General features: G+C 37.5%; 1 protein-coding gene across 1 annotated transcript in view; it reads left to right on the top strand.

Moving 5' to 3' along the window:
- Positions 1-239: 239 nt before the first annotated feature.
- The window catches only part of cacna1aa (calcium channel, voltage-dependent, P/Q type, alpha 1A subunit, a), a gene marked incomplete at both ends in the record, with an annotated part of 73,951 nt that continues 52,979 nt past the window's right edge, over positions 240-21,211 (top strand). The window contains 2 exons of the mRNA XM_079253526.1: positions 240-584; positions 20,934-21,029. Of these exons, the coding sequence (XP_079109652.1) occupies positions 240-584; positions 20,934-21,029 (441 nt within the window). The remainder of the gene's footprint in view (positions 585-20,933; positions 21,030-21,211) is intronic.

Raw genomic sequence — 21,211 nt, 5'->3', positions numbered from 1 at the left:
GCCGCTGGCAGAGGCGCACAGAGACGGAGACGGTACATGGGCGTTCTCGTCTGCTGAAACCAAGTCGCGCATCTTCTCACCGGATGCAGGTGTTCATCATAAGCTTGCAAGACAACCCGTTGTGCATATGAGACGTTCCGATCCAGATGGGATGTAATGTTGTGTAGCTGCACAGCTGAGCATTGGTCTCCTTCTGCGCTGCTTCGTGAAGACTGGTGTCCAAGATCGGTGTCCATAGAATGGCGCGGTTCGGAGACGAAGTACCGGCCAGGTATGGAGGAGGACCCGGCGGAGGGGGCCCGGGGGGCCGCGGTGGGAGCAGGCAAGGTGGGCCTCATGGACACGGTCACGGTCATGGCCACGGGCACGGCCACGGCCACGGTCCACCAGGAGGACCAGGGGCCCAGAGAATGTACAAGCAGTCGATGGCGCAGAGAGCCCGGACAATGGCCCTCTATAACCCAATTCCCGTGCGCCAGAACTGCTTCACTGTCAACCGATCGCTGTTCATTTTCAGCGAGGACAACTTCGTGAGAAAATACGCCAAAAAGATCACCGAATGGCCATATCCTTTACCCAGCAAGGTGCAGTGAGTAAATCCTAACGCTATAGGCATTACCTGTAGGTTTAATGTGCCAAAAACCTGCCTTCCCCCCCCCCTTCTTTTCATTTAATGGACTGCAGGCTTTGCATTACATAACAAAGGTGTAACAAGCACATCTATCAGTAGGCTACAAGTCCATCTGAGGTGAGCTACAGGAGGTGGCAGTGAAAATGCTGGACATGCAATGTATGGTGAATAAATAGAAGCGGAGGTGAAGCAGCGGCTCCCTTAAACAGGCTGTTGATCACCATCAATCATATTGATGGTAATTTCGTGTCACAGTCGCGCTAGACTTGCTTGCTACAGACTGCCTGTGTGCGGGGAGAGAAGTGAACGTGTGATGGGGGATGTCTGGGGTGGGGGTACTGGTTTGGTTGCTGATGTCAGCATGTGTAGCAGGCTACAGGCCCAGCGCCTGGTACAGAGAAATAGGAGAGAGGATGTAGAGTGAAGAGAGAGAGAGAGAGAGAAGGAGAAGGGGAGTGTGTGGATGTGTGTGTGTGTGTTGGGTGGGGAGGGGGGCAAAAGGGAAAGCTGAAAATAAGCTGTTACAATGTGTATGCGTGTACATTGGTCTGCATCTCCTTGCATTTGCACACACACACACACACTCATACACTCCTATATCAGCGTGATGCAGGTGTCTTTCTAGATACGGTGTTTAAGAGTGACTGACAGAGGTATGTAGCTGTGTGTATGGTAATTACCAACTTGCACACTGACATACATTTTTATAAAGCTTGTGCTCTTAATCGCAGAAGATGCAGGTGTCGCTGAATGAATGTGCCATCACTTTAATCTGTGTGGATGTGTGTGTGTATTCTAAAAAAAAAAAAAAAAAAAAAAAAAAAAAGCAACTCTCCTGCAATCCTCTGCATTTTCAAATCGTGCAGCCTGGCACATTTTTGCACAGTTCTTAGGCGAAATCACAAGTGACTTCAGGACGAGTGTGTGAAAGCGTGCAAAAAAATCTTTAAAGAGTCTTAATGACAAGAAGGGAAATTGGAGTAATGATATACTGAGGCATGCTGAGGCCTGAACCATGATATAACTTCATACACTAATTGAGCTGTTCTGGTGAGCAGGACTTCTGCTGCCTCCAAATCATGCCTATTCACCATCTGAATGGTACAGAATGGTGTTTAGTGAGAGAGAGAGAGAGAGAGAGAGAGAGAGAAGGAGAGTGCAGAAAACATGTTGCTATTTAAACATCGATTTCATTTCTGGAATGCCAAGGCGACATTACTAACAGATAGACACTTCTTCATCTAAATATATTGTGGCCTAATAGGATTCTATTCATTTTATAGTAAAATGCATGTTTGTCAAGATACAACCAAATCTTTTTTTAAAATGGCCAAAAAGGCTGATTTTTTTTTTCTAACTCCACACCTTCATTTGGCTTTTAAGTTCATCCTCACAATCCTAGCACAGATTAGCCTACAGAGCCGGGATGTCCAAAGTCTGTTCTCGAGAAGTAAAGTCATGTGGATTTTCTATGGCTGTGTCTAAATGTCCACACTATTCCCTACTTAGTGCCCAATGTAGGGGTCACGCCATTTTCTTGGGGTATCTGCATGTCCAGAGAAGAAAAAGTAGCGCACTCAAAATCACCCCCAATGCATCTTGAAAAGTAGTGAGCATCAATGGTCACTAGACGGGTCAATATAGAGCACAATTGTTGGAGTAGCTCAAAGTGGTGCAAGTGACATGAACGTCAAAGCGGAAAAAAAAAAAAGTTAATTTTTTATCTGTATTTACTGATTAGATATGTAACAAAGAAAGATTAAAATACAATAGAAAAAATTAAAATATTCTCACAAAAGTTTAGATTGAATTCGGAATGATGCATGGTGGTTGCCATAGTGACAGGCAGAAGTCACGTGATCTACGGCGACGAGAAAATAGCCAGCTTTGTGTCCGAATCTCAACAGAATGAGTGCAACATATAGTGCTGGTCTGTGTAGTAAATGAGTGGTTAGGGACCAGTGTGGACATTCGGACACAGTCTATGCGTCCCTTTTCCAACACACCTCACTTGAATTAATGAGTCATTGTGCAAAACTTTATAGGCGGGCGCTTCCATTTAATTTGAGTCAGGTATGTTGGAGCAAGAATACAATGAAAATTTACAGGATTGAGTATCTCAATGATGGACTTAGGATACCCCTGTTGTAGTGGAAGAATTGGGTAGTTTGGAAAATGTGGCACAGTGTGAAAATTGTAGTTTTAAAACAAATTATGTGCATTTGCAGAATACTTTAGCTGGTTGTATAGTGGATCCAGCAATGAAAACAGTTGTCTCCATGGTTACAATCAAAATCAGGGTGACCTGGTGACCCTTATCACATTACTGCTTGCATGAGGAGTTATAAATGTAAAGCAAAGGACAGGGTTGCCTTTTTTTATTTTGTCATTCCGCTGCCTCCCTAAAGCTCTCTTATGTCTCTGCAGATATTGGCATTTTTTAGAGCTCACTTTCTTTCCCTTTGAATTTATCATTTAGCACCTTAAGTTTTAATTTCTGCTTACTTGAAGGTGTTGTGAGTTTTTTTTAGAGGCTTAGTGTCCTTTTTTTATTGTGGTTGATTTGCTTTTTTTTTTTGTCTCTCTAAGTGATGTCATGGATTAGTGTTGTATGTTCCTTTCTGGTAATATTTTAATCTAATTTTATCTTAAAAAAAAAAACAAAAAAAAACCTTTTTCACGATATTTCTCTAACAGTCTTTTACAAATAAGTAAAAGTTTCTTAAAATGGACTCCCTGCCCTCATAGGCCCTTGGAACTATGCATTTAGAGTCCAAATAAAAGCAAACATCCTGTTTTATGGTTTTATATGGTCTCTTGTGGTATTCCTCAATGCCTTGGAACTGATTAACGGAGTTGACCAATCATATTATAACAAGGGTATTATTACTCATTAGGAGGTTAGATATGGTCATTTCTACCACAACAGCCAGCTAAATTTTTCTGAAATAGCTCATTAAATTACCAAATGTGCTGAAGTTCATGTCAGTTGAGCTGATCTGTTTTAATCTCATAGGGTTTATAATGGAGTTGCCCGATCTTCATGTCATCTCCAGTAACACGAGATCACACTGCAACACGGTGGAATTAACAGTTCTGTTTAAATGCAACTTGTCGGTCTCAAACCAAGCTAACATCAAGGCTTTCAGGTCCATGGACAGCACCACATTTGTACAACTGTGGAAAGAGACCTTCAGCTTTTTATTGCGAAATCTGATTCTTTCTGTCCCAGACTTTTCAGCACATATCTCATTTTTAGTGTCTTTTTTTCTTTACTTTTAGTTTCAGTCTGCCATCTGTCCTTCAGTGGCCAGCATTAAAGCAAGTCAGACTGCGCAACACAATAACAAAACAGTCTCAGAAAACTTTGCCAAACAGGTATGACTGGTTATTATTTTTTGCTCAACATGAAGGTGAAGATTCATCTATAAAGTCCCTTTATAGACAACTTTTAAAACATTGGCATATAAGTGTGTTCATGCATTCCCTGAGCTAAAGTACAATACTGATATTTAGAGTGTCTAACTGGAATTAAACTTATTTGTTTTCAGCAGAGGTGGTGTCAGATGTATGCTGGTTTTGTGGATTTATTGTTGCACTGAAATAGTTTTGGAATGACCAAATATTACAGTCTCAGGGGCTCTTCTGATAAATTATGAAAAGCAGTTTTATTTATTTCTTATTCTTATTTTTTATTTTACAGAATAAATAATGCACACAAAAGTTGGTGTTTGTGTGTATTTGTGTAGGGGATGAATTAGCTTATGTAAAACACTTCTGTGTTGCTGCCATTAACACTGGCAAGCATATGAAGAAGTAATAAGTAAGAATGTTTTGCTTATTTCAGCAGAATAATGGTAAACTACATTCTACATGTACAAAGCGGCAAAGCCCTGGAGTGAAAGAGTCTAAACCTTTCACCTACCGACAACATTCGACAGTCCGTAAAATAAAAGCTATTAAAAAGAAAGAAGCAAAAGTAACTAAAATGTATCGCTTAAGAAATGAGGACAATAATGTTCTTAAAAATCTTTTGCAGATTTTGTGAATTCATATTTGACTTTAAATGACAAGAAACTGAAAAAGTAGCAATAAAGCTTCGCACTGATATTAAGTAGGTTGTCTTGTATCGATTTCACTATATAAAAAGTCTTATCATTGCATTCTTATTCCTTATTTATCATATATATGGATGACTATTTACACTTCCAAAACCCTTCGAGAAACAATTAATTGGCAAAGAAAATGTTAATTATCCATTATTTCACTTATTAATCATCCATAACCAAAATGGTCATTGCAAATATATATTTCCTTATTGACCTTAATGTCCTCAGGAAGGCAAGAAAAGTAAGGCTTCACTAAAAAAAGTATCCCTTTTTTTTTATAACAAATAAAAATGTGGTTTAAAATAAATATTTATTGTCCCTTTTGGTGACTGATACTAGCAAAGACTGGTAAAATATTAGGCCTGTGATGATATGTGTTTGTCCTGATTCGATTCTATTCTGATTTTTTTGTTGCTGATTCGAATTATATTGCGATTCTCAGAAGTCTTTGATATAGAAGATTTTGGTAAATTTAAAAACAAACAAAAAATGTATAAAACTTTTTTGCTCGTCATTTTTCTTGATTTCAATTAGGAAAAAAACAACACAGAAGTCAGATCACAATTCTGCTGCTATAATGCCCAAGAAGACAAGTAAAAATATCAATGAAAACTTTAGAAATGACAACATTTTCATAATGGATTTTTTAATTTATTAAAAAAAAATCTTTTTTTTTTTATACCAAGAAAAATCGATTTTAAAATTGTGAAGCAAAAAAATTCTGATTTTCAATTTTTCAATTCGATTTTCCCATGCCTAAAAAAATATAGAAAATACCATGTCACCCTTTTACTGAAGCAATTAGTGCGAATAGACAGCTTTTCACCCTCTTGTGTGTGTGTGAGCGTGAGGCATGAAAACCTAATCAAATTGATTAGGTTTGATTAGGTTTTCATGCCTTTCTTCTGCTCCTTGCTAGTTGGTGTTAGCACATCGCACACCTGTTCTAAGTGGCAGAATTTCTCTGAAATCTTGGCAGCTAAGGCAACTTGTGCTCTTTCGCCAATGTTGCTCAGAAGAATAACAAGCTAGAGAGAGAGGAAGATGTCTTATTCAGAGGCTTTTAAATTTAAGCTTTAGTCAACACAGAGCCTGTAATGTTAGTTTCATACCTCATACTTTCATACTACTGAGGCAACCATTTAAAACAACACTCAGCCACCAAAGTAATGTTGTAGAAAATTACTCTATTGCCCATAATGTTAAAAGTAACACTATATGGAGTGTTATGACTTTTTATTAGCATCTGAATCATACTGATAAAGCACTATGCTCCATTGTAATCTCTCTGTATCATAATGTATCAAGTGGAGAACTACTCAGAGTTATTACAGAGTTCATATATCAGAGTAACTGAGCTGTCCTGATGATGTGCTCATGTTACATACAGGGGGAAGTTGATACTAAACAGGTCATACTGTAGGACCTTTAAATAAAAATCCCCATTGAACCGCTGACTGACCTTTGGCTTCAATTGCTCATCTTTTTTAACATCTGTTAAGAAAACTTTATTTTTTGTACATTTTGTCAGTTATTATTGTGTAAATATGCAGAAAAGGTCTATAAAGTTAAACTCTTAGATCTTTGCTGGCTACTAATTATAGCGGATTTTCTTTTTTTCTATGATAGCGCATTTTCATATAAATGTAGAAAGAGACACATATTGACACAGTCAGTCTCACATACAAATACACTGCAGGACCGCCATATGGTGTAGTCTGTGTCATCAGGATGCACTTAAGGGTTTTTTTTTCCCCTCCTGATATTGTAAATGGAGAGGAAGTAGATATATGTTCTATCTATAGACTCACTGCGCTCTGTGTAAAAAATAACACAAGTAATGTGTTTTTATAAAGTAACCATCTCTTGAAAACCAAGAAAATAAAGGATATTAAATGAGAACTGATTGTCTTTCCCCTTTTAAATGACAAGAAAACCAAATAAAATGGTCAGACCATCATAAACTATATACATTACATAGACTCATTCTTACAAGCTTGTGGATGCAGCACATTCTCTGACTTTTGCATTCATATGGTTGTGCTGCTTGTTCTTATCAGTGGACGTTAGTGTTTGATCTCATATCCTTAGTATATGTATTTGTATTGAATTGTATTGTATTGTATTGTATTAGTATTTGTTCCAAGGAAGGATTCCTGGCAAAGAATAAATGTAAAATGAAATGACTGTTAATAATTGGCACATTTGCTCTCTAGTACATCTTTTACACTGACTATGGTTACATGATGTGGTTTTTATTCTAATTTTTTTAATTAAGAAGTACATAATTCCAAATTAAAGTATTCTCCTTTGTGTTTTGATGGAAATAGTAATTCCAGACTTCCAGTAATTCCAAAGTTTACATGGAAGACACATAAGCATTGTGTACACCAAAAGTAAAAAACCAATCTGTGTCCTGGTCTCCTTATTTAGATGAAACTTTGTTTCTGGTATTTTTTGGCACTACATACCACTGAGTAATCGTTTAGAAATTTAACAAATTTTAAAGGGAACGTTTAAGCGGCTGCATTTTTTTCTGCGACAGTTCTAACTTTTTACCGGTTCTGACAGTTTTAACTTTAATCACAACAATGTCAAAACTCTATACTGTAATATTTCTTACAATATACTTGGGACTTATTTGGAAGATTATGAATACTCTTGAGAATTTCTAAGCTCTGAAATGAAACCGGTAAGAAGTAGCATTGTTACAAAACTATCTGCTTCTTCAGCACCATGAATATGACCACAGATCGTACAGAGCATCGTTATTCTGCTGATATTTCAGACTCAAAACTGTGCATGACTCAGATTTTGAGCCACAGTATGTGAATGCCAGCAGGTATAAATTTAGAAACTCGGATGTGTGCAGGACTCTAATATTTCTTGTTTATAAACAGAAATGACACACATGAGATCTGATCATTGTTGTTTTACTTTTCATATATTGAGACAGATAAGATTTGACATATATGCAAAGTTACCCACCTGGTCAACTTAAAGACATGTCATAACCCTCTGATATGAGGCAAAATGCTCAAAAAACTTTAGAAAAGCAGAAGAAAGAGATGGACTGGAAAGATAGAAAGAGAGACAGTAATTGGGAATGTCAGGAAGACATAGACATTATAGAGAGGGACATGCTAATGAGAAACCATGGCGGGAATCCAACCGCCTGTCTGCATATAAATCATTTTGCATAAACTCGTGAGACTGATGCATGGTTAGCTCACTGCAGCCTGAACTAAGAGACAAACTTGTTTTCTGTCACTAAAGCTTCATTGTTTGCATACTTGATACAGCCTGTTTCATTGAGACAGTTAAATATAATGTCTAATTAAAATCGACGTATACCGAGAGAAGAATGTTCTTTCTTTCTGCATTGTTCCCTGATGCTGAAGTAATATAACTATTCGTGTTCCAACTCTCAGCACTAAAATGAACAATTTCTTGCCCTTTCCTTCCTCTGTCACTTTATTTCTTTCTTTGTCACTCTGCTTTGATTGAAAAGAAGTGATTTTTTTGTCATGTCCTCTCATGTTTCACTGCCTGTTCTTTCTTTTGTCTTTCATTCAAATGACATTCTTTACATCTTTTTTTTCTCTTTTCTCTTTTTTTCTGTTTCAGTAGAGCTGACTGCTTTTGGCTCCTGTGACAGTAATTTAAAGCATTATTCTGATATTATGGGGGATATTTAGCTGAAAGTCCTGACAGCTGCTATTCTTGCTTAGTTTGGTAAGTTCGCAACGGTTAGTTCATATGTATGTGTCATTCTGTTGGCACACATTCCTGTTGTGTGTGTGTGTGTGTCCTTTGGGCGCAATCTGCCTACCTAATAACTTTGACTGTTTGGTAATAAATGCGTGAGGTGATCCGAATCCTGAGCCCCTGCAGGCAGACTCTGCACTGGGGTTTGCATGGCCACGCAAACAAGCTTATAAGAAACACTAATCTTTTTGAATTGCTTTTCTTCATTTGGATATAAATGATTTTTTTTTTCTTTGTACGTGTTTCATGTATTTTTATCAGCAGTGTTTCAAAAACCTTGACTTCATAAACTGCTCATCAAAAGTGAACTGATTATTTTATATGGTGGCTCAAAATGCCTTTTCACGGTTTCACTTCTCTTTGTTTTTGCCCACATGAAAGAAAGTTCAGCCAATATTGAACATCTGCAAAGAACTTCTTTATTTTGAACTCATCCGCATAACTGTCTGACAAGTTTGCCTTTATACAATTAATATGTACACACTTTTTTTGTGTGACGAAAGACAACTTCACACATTTAGTTTTTTTTTGTTATTTCTACAAAAAAATGTCTAATCGAGATTGTTTTCAAAGTATCGGCTCAAATGGATCAGAGAGGGGAGGAGGGGAGTTGTAACGATCAATTGAGCTGAAAGTCGGATGTGATATTTACAACTTTCAGTAAGAAGTAATTCATAAGCTGAGAAGCTCACAAAATGGGTATTTGTCTCTCTAAACTACTCAAACAACAAAGATCTGGCTTCAACACCATAGTTGTAGGAATTTTATGTAACAGCCAAAGTATTTGCCGTTGACATGCTATGTTGGAGATGGACACAATTACTGTTTTTCTTTGCTGATTTCAAAGCCTGAATTCTGAACTTAGATTTTCTATTTTTCTCTGATGAGAAACTGAACATTTAGAATTTAGAAAGATGCCCCCTTCTCACACGAATAGCAGACACTGCTGCTTGTTTTAGTGTTGCACTAAACAGAAGGCTCCTGCTTGCATCACGACTGGCTGCACATTTAGAACAGTAGAACTTCTCATCAAATAACAGAGGAATTGTTTGTTTTGATGAAAACGTAGTTTCAGCTAACTGCTGTTGATTTCAGAAGCCTTAATATTTGGAAATGTTTGCACACATCAAATATATTTCATGCATTGCGGAGAAAAGTGGCAGTGGCACTGCACTACACAACAGAGTTTGACTCCTTGCAGTTCTTTCGAACCAAACGCTGTTGCTATGACAGTGATGTGATTACCTCTGCCACAGTGCACATAATGTGCACAGAACATGCACATAAACCCAAAATTTTATGTTAAAAAAAATAATGTATGTTAACAATAGGCATAATCATGCCACAGGACAGGTGGCATGATTATGCCTATAATGCAGCAAACTGTGTTGTATATGGCTGCACAGCAATGAAATAAGTTAGAAATAAGTTATGTGAAAAACTTAACGAATATTAAATGTTTTCAAAGTAATTTTAAAAAAGCAATTGGTAAATGTAAGCCTTCATAGTTTTATTAGGAGTTTTATTTAGTAGTTTTTATGGTTTTAATGCAAAGTGAGAGAATACATTTGTTTGTTTTGTATGTTTAAAACTTCATATATACATTGTTATGACTGTATTTTTTTTCATAATGGACCCCAGGAAGAGTGGTTGCTGCCTTAGCTGCTACTAATGGGATCCATCATAACTAAACAAATAAACAAATAAACGTAACATGCACCATTCAGCCATTGATTTGTCTAAATTTCACCAGCAAAACTTCACACACCATAATTGCTACTCGAACTCCAAATTTAGTATTGAAATTTTAATTTAAAAAACAACAACATTGTGATCTTTTAAACAGCACACCGTAGATGGGTGCTGCTGCACCATGCAGTCTGTGGCATTTAAGCAAATGCTAAAAGACAGCACAGTTCTGCAACTTAGGTACAAGGTATGAATCATGATGGAAATTTTGGTGTCAGTGGCTGCAAAAGAAATCAGCCCCCAGGTTGATACAACTTACTGCATCGTTGCATCATTCTCAACAGTTGTGTGCCATTTAAATGTAATTTTGAAATCTTTTTCTAAGAAAACATGTTGGATGGAACCAGGAATATGTATCACATAGGCAACAGTGTCAAGCGGACTTTTAATGAAATATTTCATTGTAATGAGACAAACATAAATCTACCCATCAATTCATATTACAGTTCCAATACTCTCCATACGCAGAGTGTATTCATGTGAAGAGCACATTGAATAGAGGGTTATTCTCTCCTTCCGTCTCTATCGCCTTCCTCTTTTTTCTTAGCTGTGTGTTCTGGCTCTGCTGAATAATTCAGTTTCAGACTAGTTTCGATGAGTGTGTGTGAGTGTGTGTGTGTGTGTGTGTGTGTGTGTGTGTGTGTGTGTGTGTGTGTGTGTGTGTGTGTTCGTGTTGGGCGTGTGTGTCTGACAATGTGTCTCTGTGAGTGTGTGTGCATGTGAGAGGGGTGCAATGACGTGGGGAAGAGCTATTTTTGGGCTTCAGATACGTGGACAGAGAGAAAATAGAGAAGGAGAGAGTCTGTGATGGATTGATTTTTTTTTTTTTTTTTTGTGCTTGTGTTTTTTTTTGGTCACATGTTGTGGCTGTTACTAGACGAACCCTGCTGGAAGCCTGCACTCTACCTGCAGGGCGTGCTGGCACACACTCAAGCTCGCTAAACACACAAATACATATTGGCAGTGAAAAGCAAAGGAGTATACACTGTTAAATAAGCAACAACTCTCAAGTATAAAAACACACTTCATATGAACACACTGCCTACCCTGATGTGAAAAATGTCACGTGCTGCGCTGGTGCACACACTGAACAGCACACACCAGCGTCAGCATCTTGTACAAAATGACAACTCGACTGTATTTTGGTGATGAGGGAGTGGCAGTGGAGGGAGTGGCAGTGGCAGAGTTGAGGCAGAGATCACAGCCTGTTTATGAGAAGCAGAGACAGCGACTGCGATGCTTTTTCAGTCAAGATTTTTGAAACCTTGAGTTAAAAACTGATCACTAACGTCGCAGCTCTTTGAAAGCCAGAAGTGGGCATGTCTGGAATAGGATGGAAATTTTTAATTGGAAGCTATTTGGACATTTTTTCCCCCTCTGTTGTGGGCCTTATGTTTATTTGGTTTGAGGAGGATTTGCTGGACACTGATCAGAAACAACAGGACTCGGCAATAAAATTATATAAATTAAATTAATCTCAGTCTATGTGATATGCATCACACACTTTTAGTTGACGGAACTTATTTCTCACCAAACAACCTGTTTTCACTCGTGGCAGAGAGGAGCACTGCAGCTGTGATGGCAGATGTAAAACCAGTGGTGAGACTGAGACTGGAAGTGAACTTTGGTCCTTTGAAATTGATGATGATTTTGTCAGTTTTAACTTTTCAAAATAGAAACACCTTCTTTCACTGCAGAGCTGCATGTCTTTGGAGAATAGCCCACACACTAACGCTAGATCAACCTCTGCATTGTATGTGCAGGTACTCACTGACAGCAGCGAGTTAGACTGTTGCAACTTGAAATGTTGCAGGTTTGTTTTGGCTTATCAGCAGTGTTAAAAGAGCAAATGATCAGCTTAAACAATGATCAAACTAAAAGAAAAAAAAGAGGTAAATGCATATTTCATATTTGCATCCCAGCAGTCACATCATAGTTCCTTGATTTGCTCATATGGTCAAATTCTCCAGGCAATGCCCCCCAGCTTGTGGTTAGCATATCCATTTTATACAATACATTTGAACAGTCAGGAAAGAATGATCCAATACTACTTTTTAGGGTGCATTGTTATTGCTTTTGAGAAACAAATAGGAAGAAAAATATGCAGAAAATATGTTTTTGCTGTGTCGACACTTTTCAGTTTCAGGATGAGTGAGTGCAGCTGGTTTATCCTGGTCAGCTACATGGTCACACAGGATGTTTTTGAATTTGCGTTTTGAACTTTATGATGATAGTTGTCACGAATCAGGTCCAGGATGTTTGCTTTGTGGAGATGCTGAAGCTAAAAGTTGTTCCAACACTAAAAGGGTATGGGTCTGAACTCCAAGCAGTTATTGAAATGGTTAAAGATATTCATAGTGTGTCATCATGGACAGACTGAATGCACACTTAGCTAAAGAGACTAGTAATACTTTGTTAAAATATGTGTGTGCGGGGAAACCAAAGTCTCCATTTTGCTTTGACAACTTGATTAGAAATAAAACCTTATTCACACCAGACAACCATATTTTGCAAACTTTTACTATGCGAACTGAACTTAGTGCAATTAGCAACTTATCCCCAAATATTGCTTGGGTGTGTAGGCGTTGTCATCTTTTCTAATGCTCAGCTGATTTTTTTTCCCCGCTTTTACTTCACACAAATTTGAAACAACATAATCTGTATTTTTGCTTAGTCTGTATATATTTACTTATTTGTTTTCTAATACATTTGTGTCTCATCTTTATATTCGGAATCCATTTGTGGCTCAAGTATGTTTTGTCTTAAAAAAATGTTGCGTGTTTGTCAGTTTCTTCATGGAAACACCAAGTGGTGCGCATTCACAAGTCACCTGCCTCCTCAGCAAACCTCTAGAAATTTGAGTAATCAGAAGACACTTTTGTCAAATCACTCTTGTTTTCTGGAAAACACCTCCACCATTCTGAAATACTTTATTTTGAGTTATATTAGCAGCAAGCTAATCAAGAGGGAAACCCTGAATATGAGGGCTTTAACCGTAAATAAATATATGAATATAGATTAAAAATACTACACTTACTTTGGTACACAAAAATACCATATTGGGAGAATAATGAAGAAGAAGATGCATAAGAATGTGGTGATCATGTTTTGTCATATTGTCTACTTCTAAGCAGCAACAATTTTAGTTAATGTCACCATATTCATTAGTGGACAAATAACCTGTTTTATAGTAAGAGAAGTAAATCCTTTTTTTTTTTTTTTCTTTTATTAGAACACTTTGTGGACAGATGTTGTTGGAACCAAGATCCAGCTACCCTTGTAATAGACTAAGAGTAATGAATTAGTAATAAATGTACTCCTGTAGGGTAGTGCAGGACATTATGCACAAGACTTTAATGTTAGCACAATATGAACATGCACAATATCAGTTTTGATATGCTTGGAATGTGATAAATGCAAGGCTGGACACCTTGAACTTGGACAGCTTGAAATGATAGAAAAAGTACAGGTAAATAATAAGAACAGCATTAATCCGGGGGTCTCGGTGTGATGGGGCGAGGAATTCCAAAAAAATGTTGCCAGCTTAAGTTTCCAGTCATGCTGTTGGTTAGGAAGAGGTATTCCCCGAATTGATCTCTGACCAGGAAGAAAGAGAAGGACATCTGGTTTATTAATTGGCAAGAGCCACAAACAGCTCATTTGCTGGAACTAAACAATAAAGCAACATTTGCTTCCTTCGTCGTATGGTTTCCGTTTGGTGTTGAAACCTTTCAGCAGAATCTGTTCAGTATGAGCAGCAGGACAGGCCGCGAGATATCTGGCATGTTGCAGCATGTCACTTCCTCTCTGTGGTCTGCTGGATGGTCACATTATCAAATGCACCTGAAGCAGACCAGAGTTAACTAAAAGCTGATCAAACATTGCCTTTGTGCTTGTTCTGCAACCAGCTTGTACAGGTGCTTTTACACACCTGAGCTTAACATTATATACTTGTTTCTATATGACGTCTTATTGTTATGGCAGTAGTCCATCATTGCATATTGTGCAGTCCTGGCAGGGAATTAAAAAATAAGCTATAGTTTAGTTCTTTAATTCGGAATATTCTATTCAAAATTAGTCTTGCAGGAATAAAATGAAGCACTTCAACCATTCCTCTTATCTCTATAGCCTCTGATTATCAAAATAATTAGTTTGGTTTCAACCACACCGCTTAATCCCATTCACCCGATCAAATCAGCGCTTCTGAGGGAAAAGTGACAAGAAAGTGAAGTAATTATTTGAGCTGTTCTGCTGCTGCTGCATAATGTAACAGGACACAGCAAGAGAGGGAGAGGGAAGGAGGGAGCGGAATGAAATGAAGGATATAAATAAACTGACAGAGAGACTGGGAGGCTAAGTTATGGAGTTCACATTTTTGTCCCCTTGTGCTTCTTTTTGCTCTTTTCTTTGAAAAAAAACACAAAACTTCTTATTAAACATTATATTTTAAACTGCTCTTAGTATTATTAACACCCTAAAACTTCCAATTATGTTCTTATGTTTTCTAAATTTCCAACATTTAACAACAATTGTGGTCAAATGATGGAATAAGTACCTCCTCCAAAGAGGTTGTGTTTTGCCAGCATTTGCTTGTCTGTCTGTTGTTTGTTTGTTATCAGCTTCAGCAAAATTTACTGCATAATGGATGAATTTTATTTATTTATTTTTTTTTAGATAAAAGGTGTCGGTCCATTCAGATTCATTCATTGCATTAAGGGAGTGATTCAGATCTTCATCTGGATTCAGGATTTTTAAAAAAAAATGAAGTATTCTTGAACACTGGGAGATAGGGCCACTTTCGGTACACAGTATATGTATATAACTCCACAATACATGGTCAGGGTGCCTGCCCAAAAAATACAACAGAAGCTCACAACAGGTTTTTACAAGATATCAGATATAAATCTGGATCCAGCCAAAATTGTGGATACTATGATCATCACTGCAAGAGAAAAAATTAAGATGTAAACATGAAACAAACACCACAATATAGCCAAGAAACTGTGGATTTATTGTCAATTATTCTAGGAATCTATTAGTATATAGAAAAAGAAAAAAAATGCAGGACTACAACCACAATTTGGTGAAAATGAGCTGCGTGGTGGAAGTCATTGAGCGCTTTTCTCATTTAGCAAATGATTTAAAACTGTATCTATATCTATAGGTTTCTGTTAGATATTAGCTCTATTAGTCATTTTCAGTTTATCTATTTGACATTGATCCACATACATGGTAACTGCCAAATTTGTGTTATCATAAACTCTGGCCATTAACAACCACTAACCATTTACAGCTGCACTTAGCATTTTAAGATGTTACTATACCCATCTTTACTACATGTTAATAATTTTTACACACTGTACCTTTAAGACTCTTCCCTAATGAAGAATAGCGCAACATCTGCAGGTCCCAAAGGCTACAGTTCCATAGATAACCCTTTAAATATGTATAAATGCTGGGTGTGTAGTGCAGTTAAAAACAATTTTAGGTTAGTCTTTTACGTTCAGCTTTGGAGTAGATATTTGACATGTTTCTGAATTGTATTGTCTGTCATACACTTTTAATGAGTTTGTCAAATGTACTCATTTGGTTGCAGTTTGCCACTACAGCTCTATATGTCACTAAATCCTGCACAGAAAAGCTTTTTAACTAACAAAACAGGTATGCAGGGCCAAAGTAAAGCACACATTTAACTTGTACTTAATTTCTGCTGACAAGAGAATATATGTTTTTACTTTGCAGTCTGAAACACAATGACATGTATGGAAACACAAAGATAAAAGAATTGTTTGGGTTTTTTTGCTAAAGGTTCTTTTTTCCTTAAAAATGCTTATATTAAGTTGTGAGGCATGTGTGAAATAGTTAAAAAGATTTACACCGATGCTCACTTAGAGGTGTTGCAGTATATCACTTACTGGTCACAGCAATGTGTGCGTCAGTGGCACGAAGGCATACGCACATGCAGACTTTATGCAACTGTACAATGGCTGGTCTTCCTCCTATTTCCTTCCTTTCAACTCCCCGCCCGTTTTATACAATATATGTATATGTGTGAATACAGCCACTAACCTACTTTCAGCAGAGCATACACACACTGCTCAGCAGAAGAAAATACTGCAATCCTATCACACTCCTTTGTAATTCTGCTGCTTTATTCCTCATTCAGCACTACTGTGCTCTTCGTCTCTGCCCTTCTCTCCTTCCTATTGTTGTTTTCCTCTCTCAGCTTTGTCCTCCCTCCTTCTCTCTTTTGCTCCTCACCACTCACTCTTTTCAACCACTTCTGTGCCCACAGGACAATTTCTTTTTCTTTTTCTCTCTTTCCCACTCTCCCATTTCTTTCGCTTTAACCTTCCACATCTTTTCTTTCTAGCCAGCCTTCTTTTTTTCTCTTTTTTTTTTTTACTGACTTGCTGTTTGTGTTCTCATGCATTTGCTGACACAGCTTCTCTCTTTCCCTCGTCTCTATCTCATTCCATATTGAACAGAAATTGCATGATAGCGATGGGGATGATTGATGGACAAGCTCTGCAGGAGAAAAACGGACTAAGAAACATGGAAGAATGCAGAAGTGAAAGACAGAAGACTGAGTGGATAGAGAGAGTGAAGGAATGAGAAGGTAGAAGAGGAAGTGATTATACAGTGTGTATAATGCAGTAATAAGCAAGATTAATAACAGACCTGTTAAAGTGTGTGCATGCTTACGTCATTTGGCTCCATTGACAAACTCCGATGGCCTTCCTTGCATTTTCCTGGCAATACATCTACAGTCTATAGCCATCACAGTGTAAAATCACAGACATACATGAAATAAAATGATGCAATTATCTACAGAAATAATGACAGAGAGAAAAGGAAACAAAAAAAAAATTATGCGGGAGAGCAAAATATAATCGTTTTAATCCCCAGTTCTTCACTTGCTTTTAAGTCTGAAGCTGCTATATATAGCAATTTAGAAGGGAGGAAGAGGAGATTCATTATTGAAGGTGTATGGCGAAATATGAGTCATCTGTTGCTCTTAGTTTATATGTGCCTTATTGTAGCTGTAACATGTGTGTTTGTGGATATTTTACAGTCCTATGCAGTGGCATTCCTGGTCACATTTTGTCCCCTTGTGAGTAGAAGATGTGCTGATCTAAAAAGTGAAAGGAAAAATAAAAAGCAAAGAAAAACACCTAATCTCATTTAGGATTAATGAATCGTTGTATTTATTGGAAATATTACCCATATGGTTGTAGTGGAAATATCACAGTCTCATTGAAACACAGGCATATCCCATCATCTGCTTAAAAAATCAACAACTATAAGAGGATGCCTTCAAAAATGGTAATATGATACTAAATATACCTAAAGACTGGATTGGATATTCAATCTCAAATTGGATTTGAATTACAAAATTAAAAAAAAAACAAAAAAAAAAACATGTCCACAGTGTCTTAGCTTTAAAACATTATCATCATTATTGGTAGTTGAGAGATCCATCTTAAATGACATGCTGTAACGGCACTGACTATCTTATTCCCCCCTTTTCTTTGCATGCAGTATCTCTTCAAAACAAGTGACGTTTGGCTCCAGTTGTTTTACTTTTTTAGTTTCACCTGAGGATGTGGGCGGTGCCAATCTGAGTTTCATACATTACTGATTCTCCAAACCATGTTTGCAGTGAAGCTGCTGCAGAGAATGAATTAGTTTTGTCTTAGGCCTCTTCACATGTTAGTATTTCTAGACAACAGGTATTACTCACTTTTTTGACTAAAGTTATGTGTCATCCCGTGCAACTTCATCATCTTCTACAGCTTCACTTTCTTAACTTTGTCCATTTTCACCGCTCATCATTGTCATAATAACACAGGTACTCTGCAGTAAATGCTCTGAGTGGTGAACTGGTAAAAAAAAAATATCTTCAGATCATTAAAGGATATTTTAATCTCTGTTTCAGACTAAAGCAAATTCATATCAGAGCAAAATGTAAAAGATTTTGGTTTCAATCGGCCTACCATGCAGCATCATTTTGAAACAAAAGAAATGTTTCGAATATATTCAGGAATTATAAACAAACTACAAAAAACATGTCTTATAAATATGTCAACCTTAAAACATTTTGGAAAGCAAGTCCTCATTTTTTAAATGCATTTTTCTTGGCTACAAACATTCAGGAATTTTGAACAGTCTTATTGAGGTTAATCTCTGGATGCCACATTACTTGTGTTTGTGGATATTTGACATACTTCCACACAGAGTTATGAACATTCCCACTTTAAAGGGAGCAGTGCAACACTTTGACATGTGACGCAGATACACAATGTGCTAAATGACTCTTTTATATGACACATTGAACTGAACAGCCATTCCTCATGAGGAGTACCGCACACATACAGACACGTTTGTCCTTTTGTCCCTCTATTTCTAAATCAGTCTCTCTTCTCTCTCACCCCCCTCATCGCTGCTTTCTCCCTCTTTCAGTCAGTTACACCCTGCGCTCTTGCAGCACACACACATGTATGCACAGATTTATACACGCACACAGCTAGGGAGCAGGGAGGCTAATTGAGCAGTGCCATGGGTGTTCTCGTAATATGGGCCTCTATAGAGTGGTCAAAGACATGATCACAAACAGAAACACACACACACATCGACAAAAACATCTTGGGCTTAGACTAGATATAGCAGCATTTCAGCTCCCTCTTATCATGACTGGATAAAACAAACACATACGTGAACACAGAGCATGTGCGCTTGCGGAACACACAAGCCTATCCGTGTAACAGTTTGGCACATGCAGATGTAGGATGTATGTGTCTATAAATAGGTTCCTTTTACCGTTCAATTGCCCCTCCTCTCAGCACTGTGGGAATAGCTGCTCCCAATGGAACCAGGCAGATAGGGAGAAGGTGAAAGGGAGAAGCAGAATAATGGTGAATGCGAGATAGTATTGAAGGTGGCAAAAAAAACAAAACAAAAAAAACCCCAAAAAAAACAGCAGATCTCCTTTAGAGAAGGTTAATTTACAATTTGCTCAACCTCGTTCTTCCTCTTCATTCTGACATGTTTGTCTTCATCCTTTTTACAAAGTGCATCAGTTCCTGCCTCACCCTTTCTTCCTCTGTCATTCTTCATCATCACACGTTTGTCCAACGTCTCTCAGTCGCACTGCACATCCTCTCCTCCCTATAATGAAAGTGTTTGTCTTCTGACCTTAATGAGACAAGTGCACTGATTTAAGAGGACACTAAATGTGCATGTGTGTGTGTGTGTCATAGGTACAAACAGTGACATTAAGGTGTGAACTAGTTGTTAGATGTTAGTTTACATAAAGCCAAATATCACAATAACCCTCACTCAGCATTCAGGCACAGTACCACACACTACCAGTTTAGCGTGGCCTGTGTCGCTTCATGTTTGTTTTATTTCTCTGTGTGGGTGGTGTGTTACCAGAAAATACTCTTAGCTGAACATATTTAACTGACTCATGAAGGCTTGTGGGTGTATGTGTGTGTATTTGTGTGTGTAAACAGGCAGCATTTGCAGAGAGAGGCGAGACAGCGGTCCATTTGAGCCACAGGCCTGCTGCCTGTTTGACTCATGTGCAGTCAGAGCATTTAGATGACATGTGTTCAACCATGCGTTTGACCTTTGCCATAAGAACAGGGATCTCATAGCATCTAAACTGTTGTAATATGTGAGTAACTTGTACGTAGTTAGACATGACATATATATCACTTGGAGGCTTGAAAGTTAACCATGAAAAAATACTTTGGTCTCCAAATGCTTGAAGAATTCACTTGTATCATCAGTTTCTCACTGTAGAAAGGATCTATGTATGTAAGTTATGTATTTGTATGTAACAGAAAGACATGGGGTAATCAGTAAGGAGCTTTGGTTTGAGAAAAACTGACAGAAAGTGCCTGAGGAGTGATGTTCTTTTCAGGATGGTACTTGCCTGCATAATTATACAAGTAATTTGGGCATGTTTAAATAATGGAAACAGATTACAAAAAATATGGGGACTCCATCATCTGCGATGGACTCCTGGCCTGTCCAGGGTGTAGTCTGGGCTGTGACCCCTCCCATGACCCAGCGTTAAAGTAAGCAGTATAGAAAATTGATGGATTAATGGAACTTCATTGTATCTTGCTTCCAAGTGGCAACACTTTCTTTTAATCCTCTGAACTGATCTGGAGCAGTGGTTCTCCAGACTTCCTGAAGGTCTTTTGAGAGTTTTTATTTGGACAATAGATGCTTTTTCACTCATTTTCAATCCAATGTCTGACCTTTTTCAGCGGGATCTATTTTATTATTATTATTATTATTATTATTATTATTATTATTATTATTATTATTATTATTATTATTATTATTATTATTATTATTATTATTATTATTAGGGCTTATTAACACTTCACTATACTGCACTAATTAGATGGATCAATCTGGCATGTCAGGTAGCCCAAGTTTAATTGTAAAATAAAGATAAAGATTTATATTTTGGCTAAAGGAACATTTTGATTTTGTCTAACACTTGACAGCAAACCTTTTTAGGTATTTATGAGGCAGACAGTTCTATATTTACCCAAACACCTTGTACCATTTCAAGCTGTGTTTAAGATTTACTGTTTCATTTTGGGAAGGAAGTAATTGGATTCATTCCTTAACTCATGCTCCTCACTCCCTTTGAGTGGATGATTCTAGCCACCATCATTGCCAACTGCATTGTCCTGGCTCTGGAACAACATTTGCCTGATGGAGACAAGACGCCGCTGTCGGAACGCCTGGTAAGTGAAAACTTTGCATGGCACGTTATGTGTTCTGTATGTAAACACGACTGGACCCAGGAAGGGACGGTGACTTTACTGGTTTAACTGTATCAGAAAAAAAAGATTTGCTTTCCATTTTTTCTTTTTTTTAAATTCCATTTTCCAGCATGATATAGATTTTCAGATTTTCTTCTGTCTTT

Source organism: Telmatherina bonti, assembly GCF_933228915.1.
Source record: "Telmatherina bonti genome assembly, chromosome: 14".
In the NCBI taxonomy this organism is placed as follows: Eukaryota; Metazoa; Chordata; class Actinopteri; order Atheriniformes; family Telmatherinidae; genus Telmatherina; species Telmatherina bonti.
Note: the sequence above shows the minus strand (reverse complement) of the source record. Positions and strands in the feature narration are given on the sequence as shown.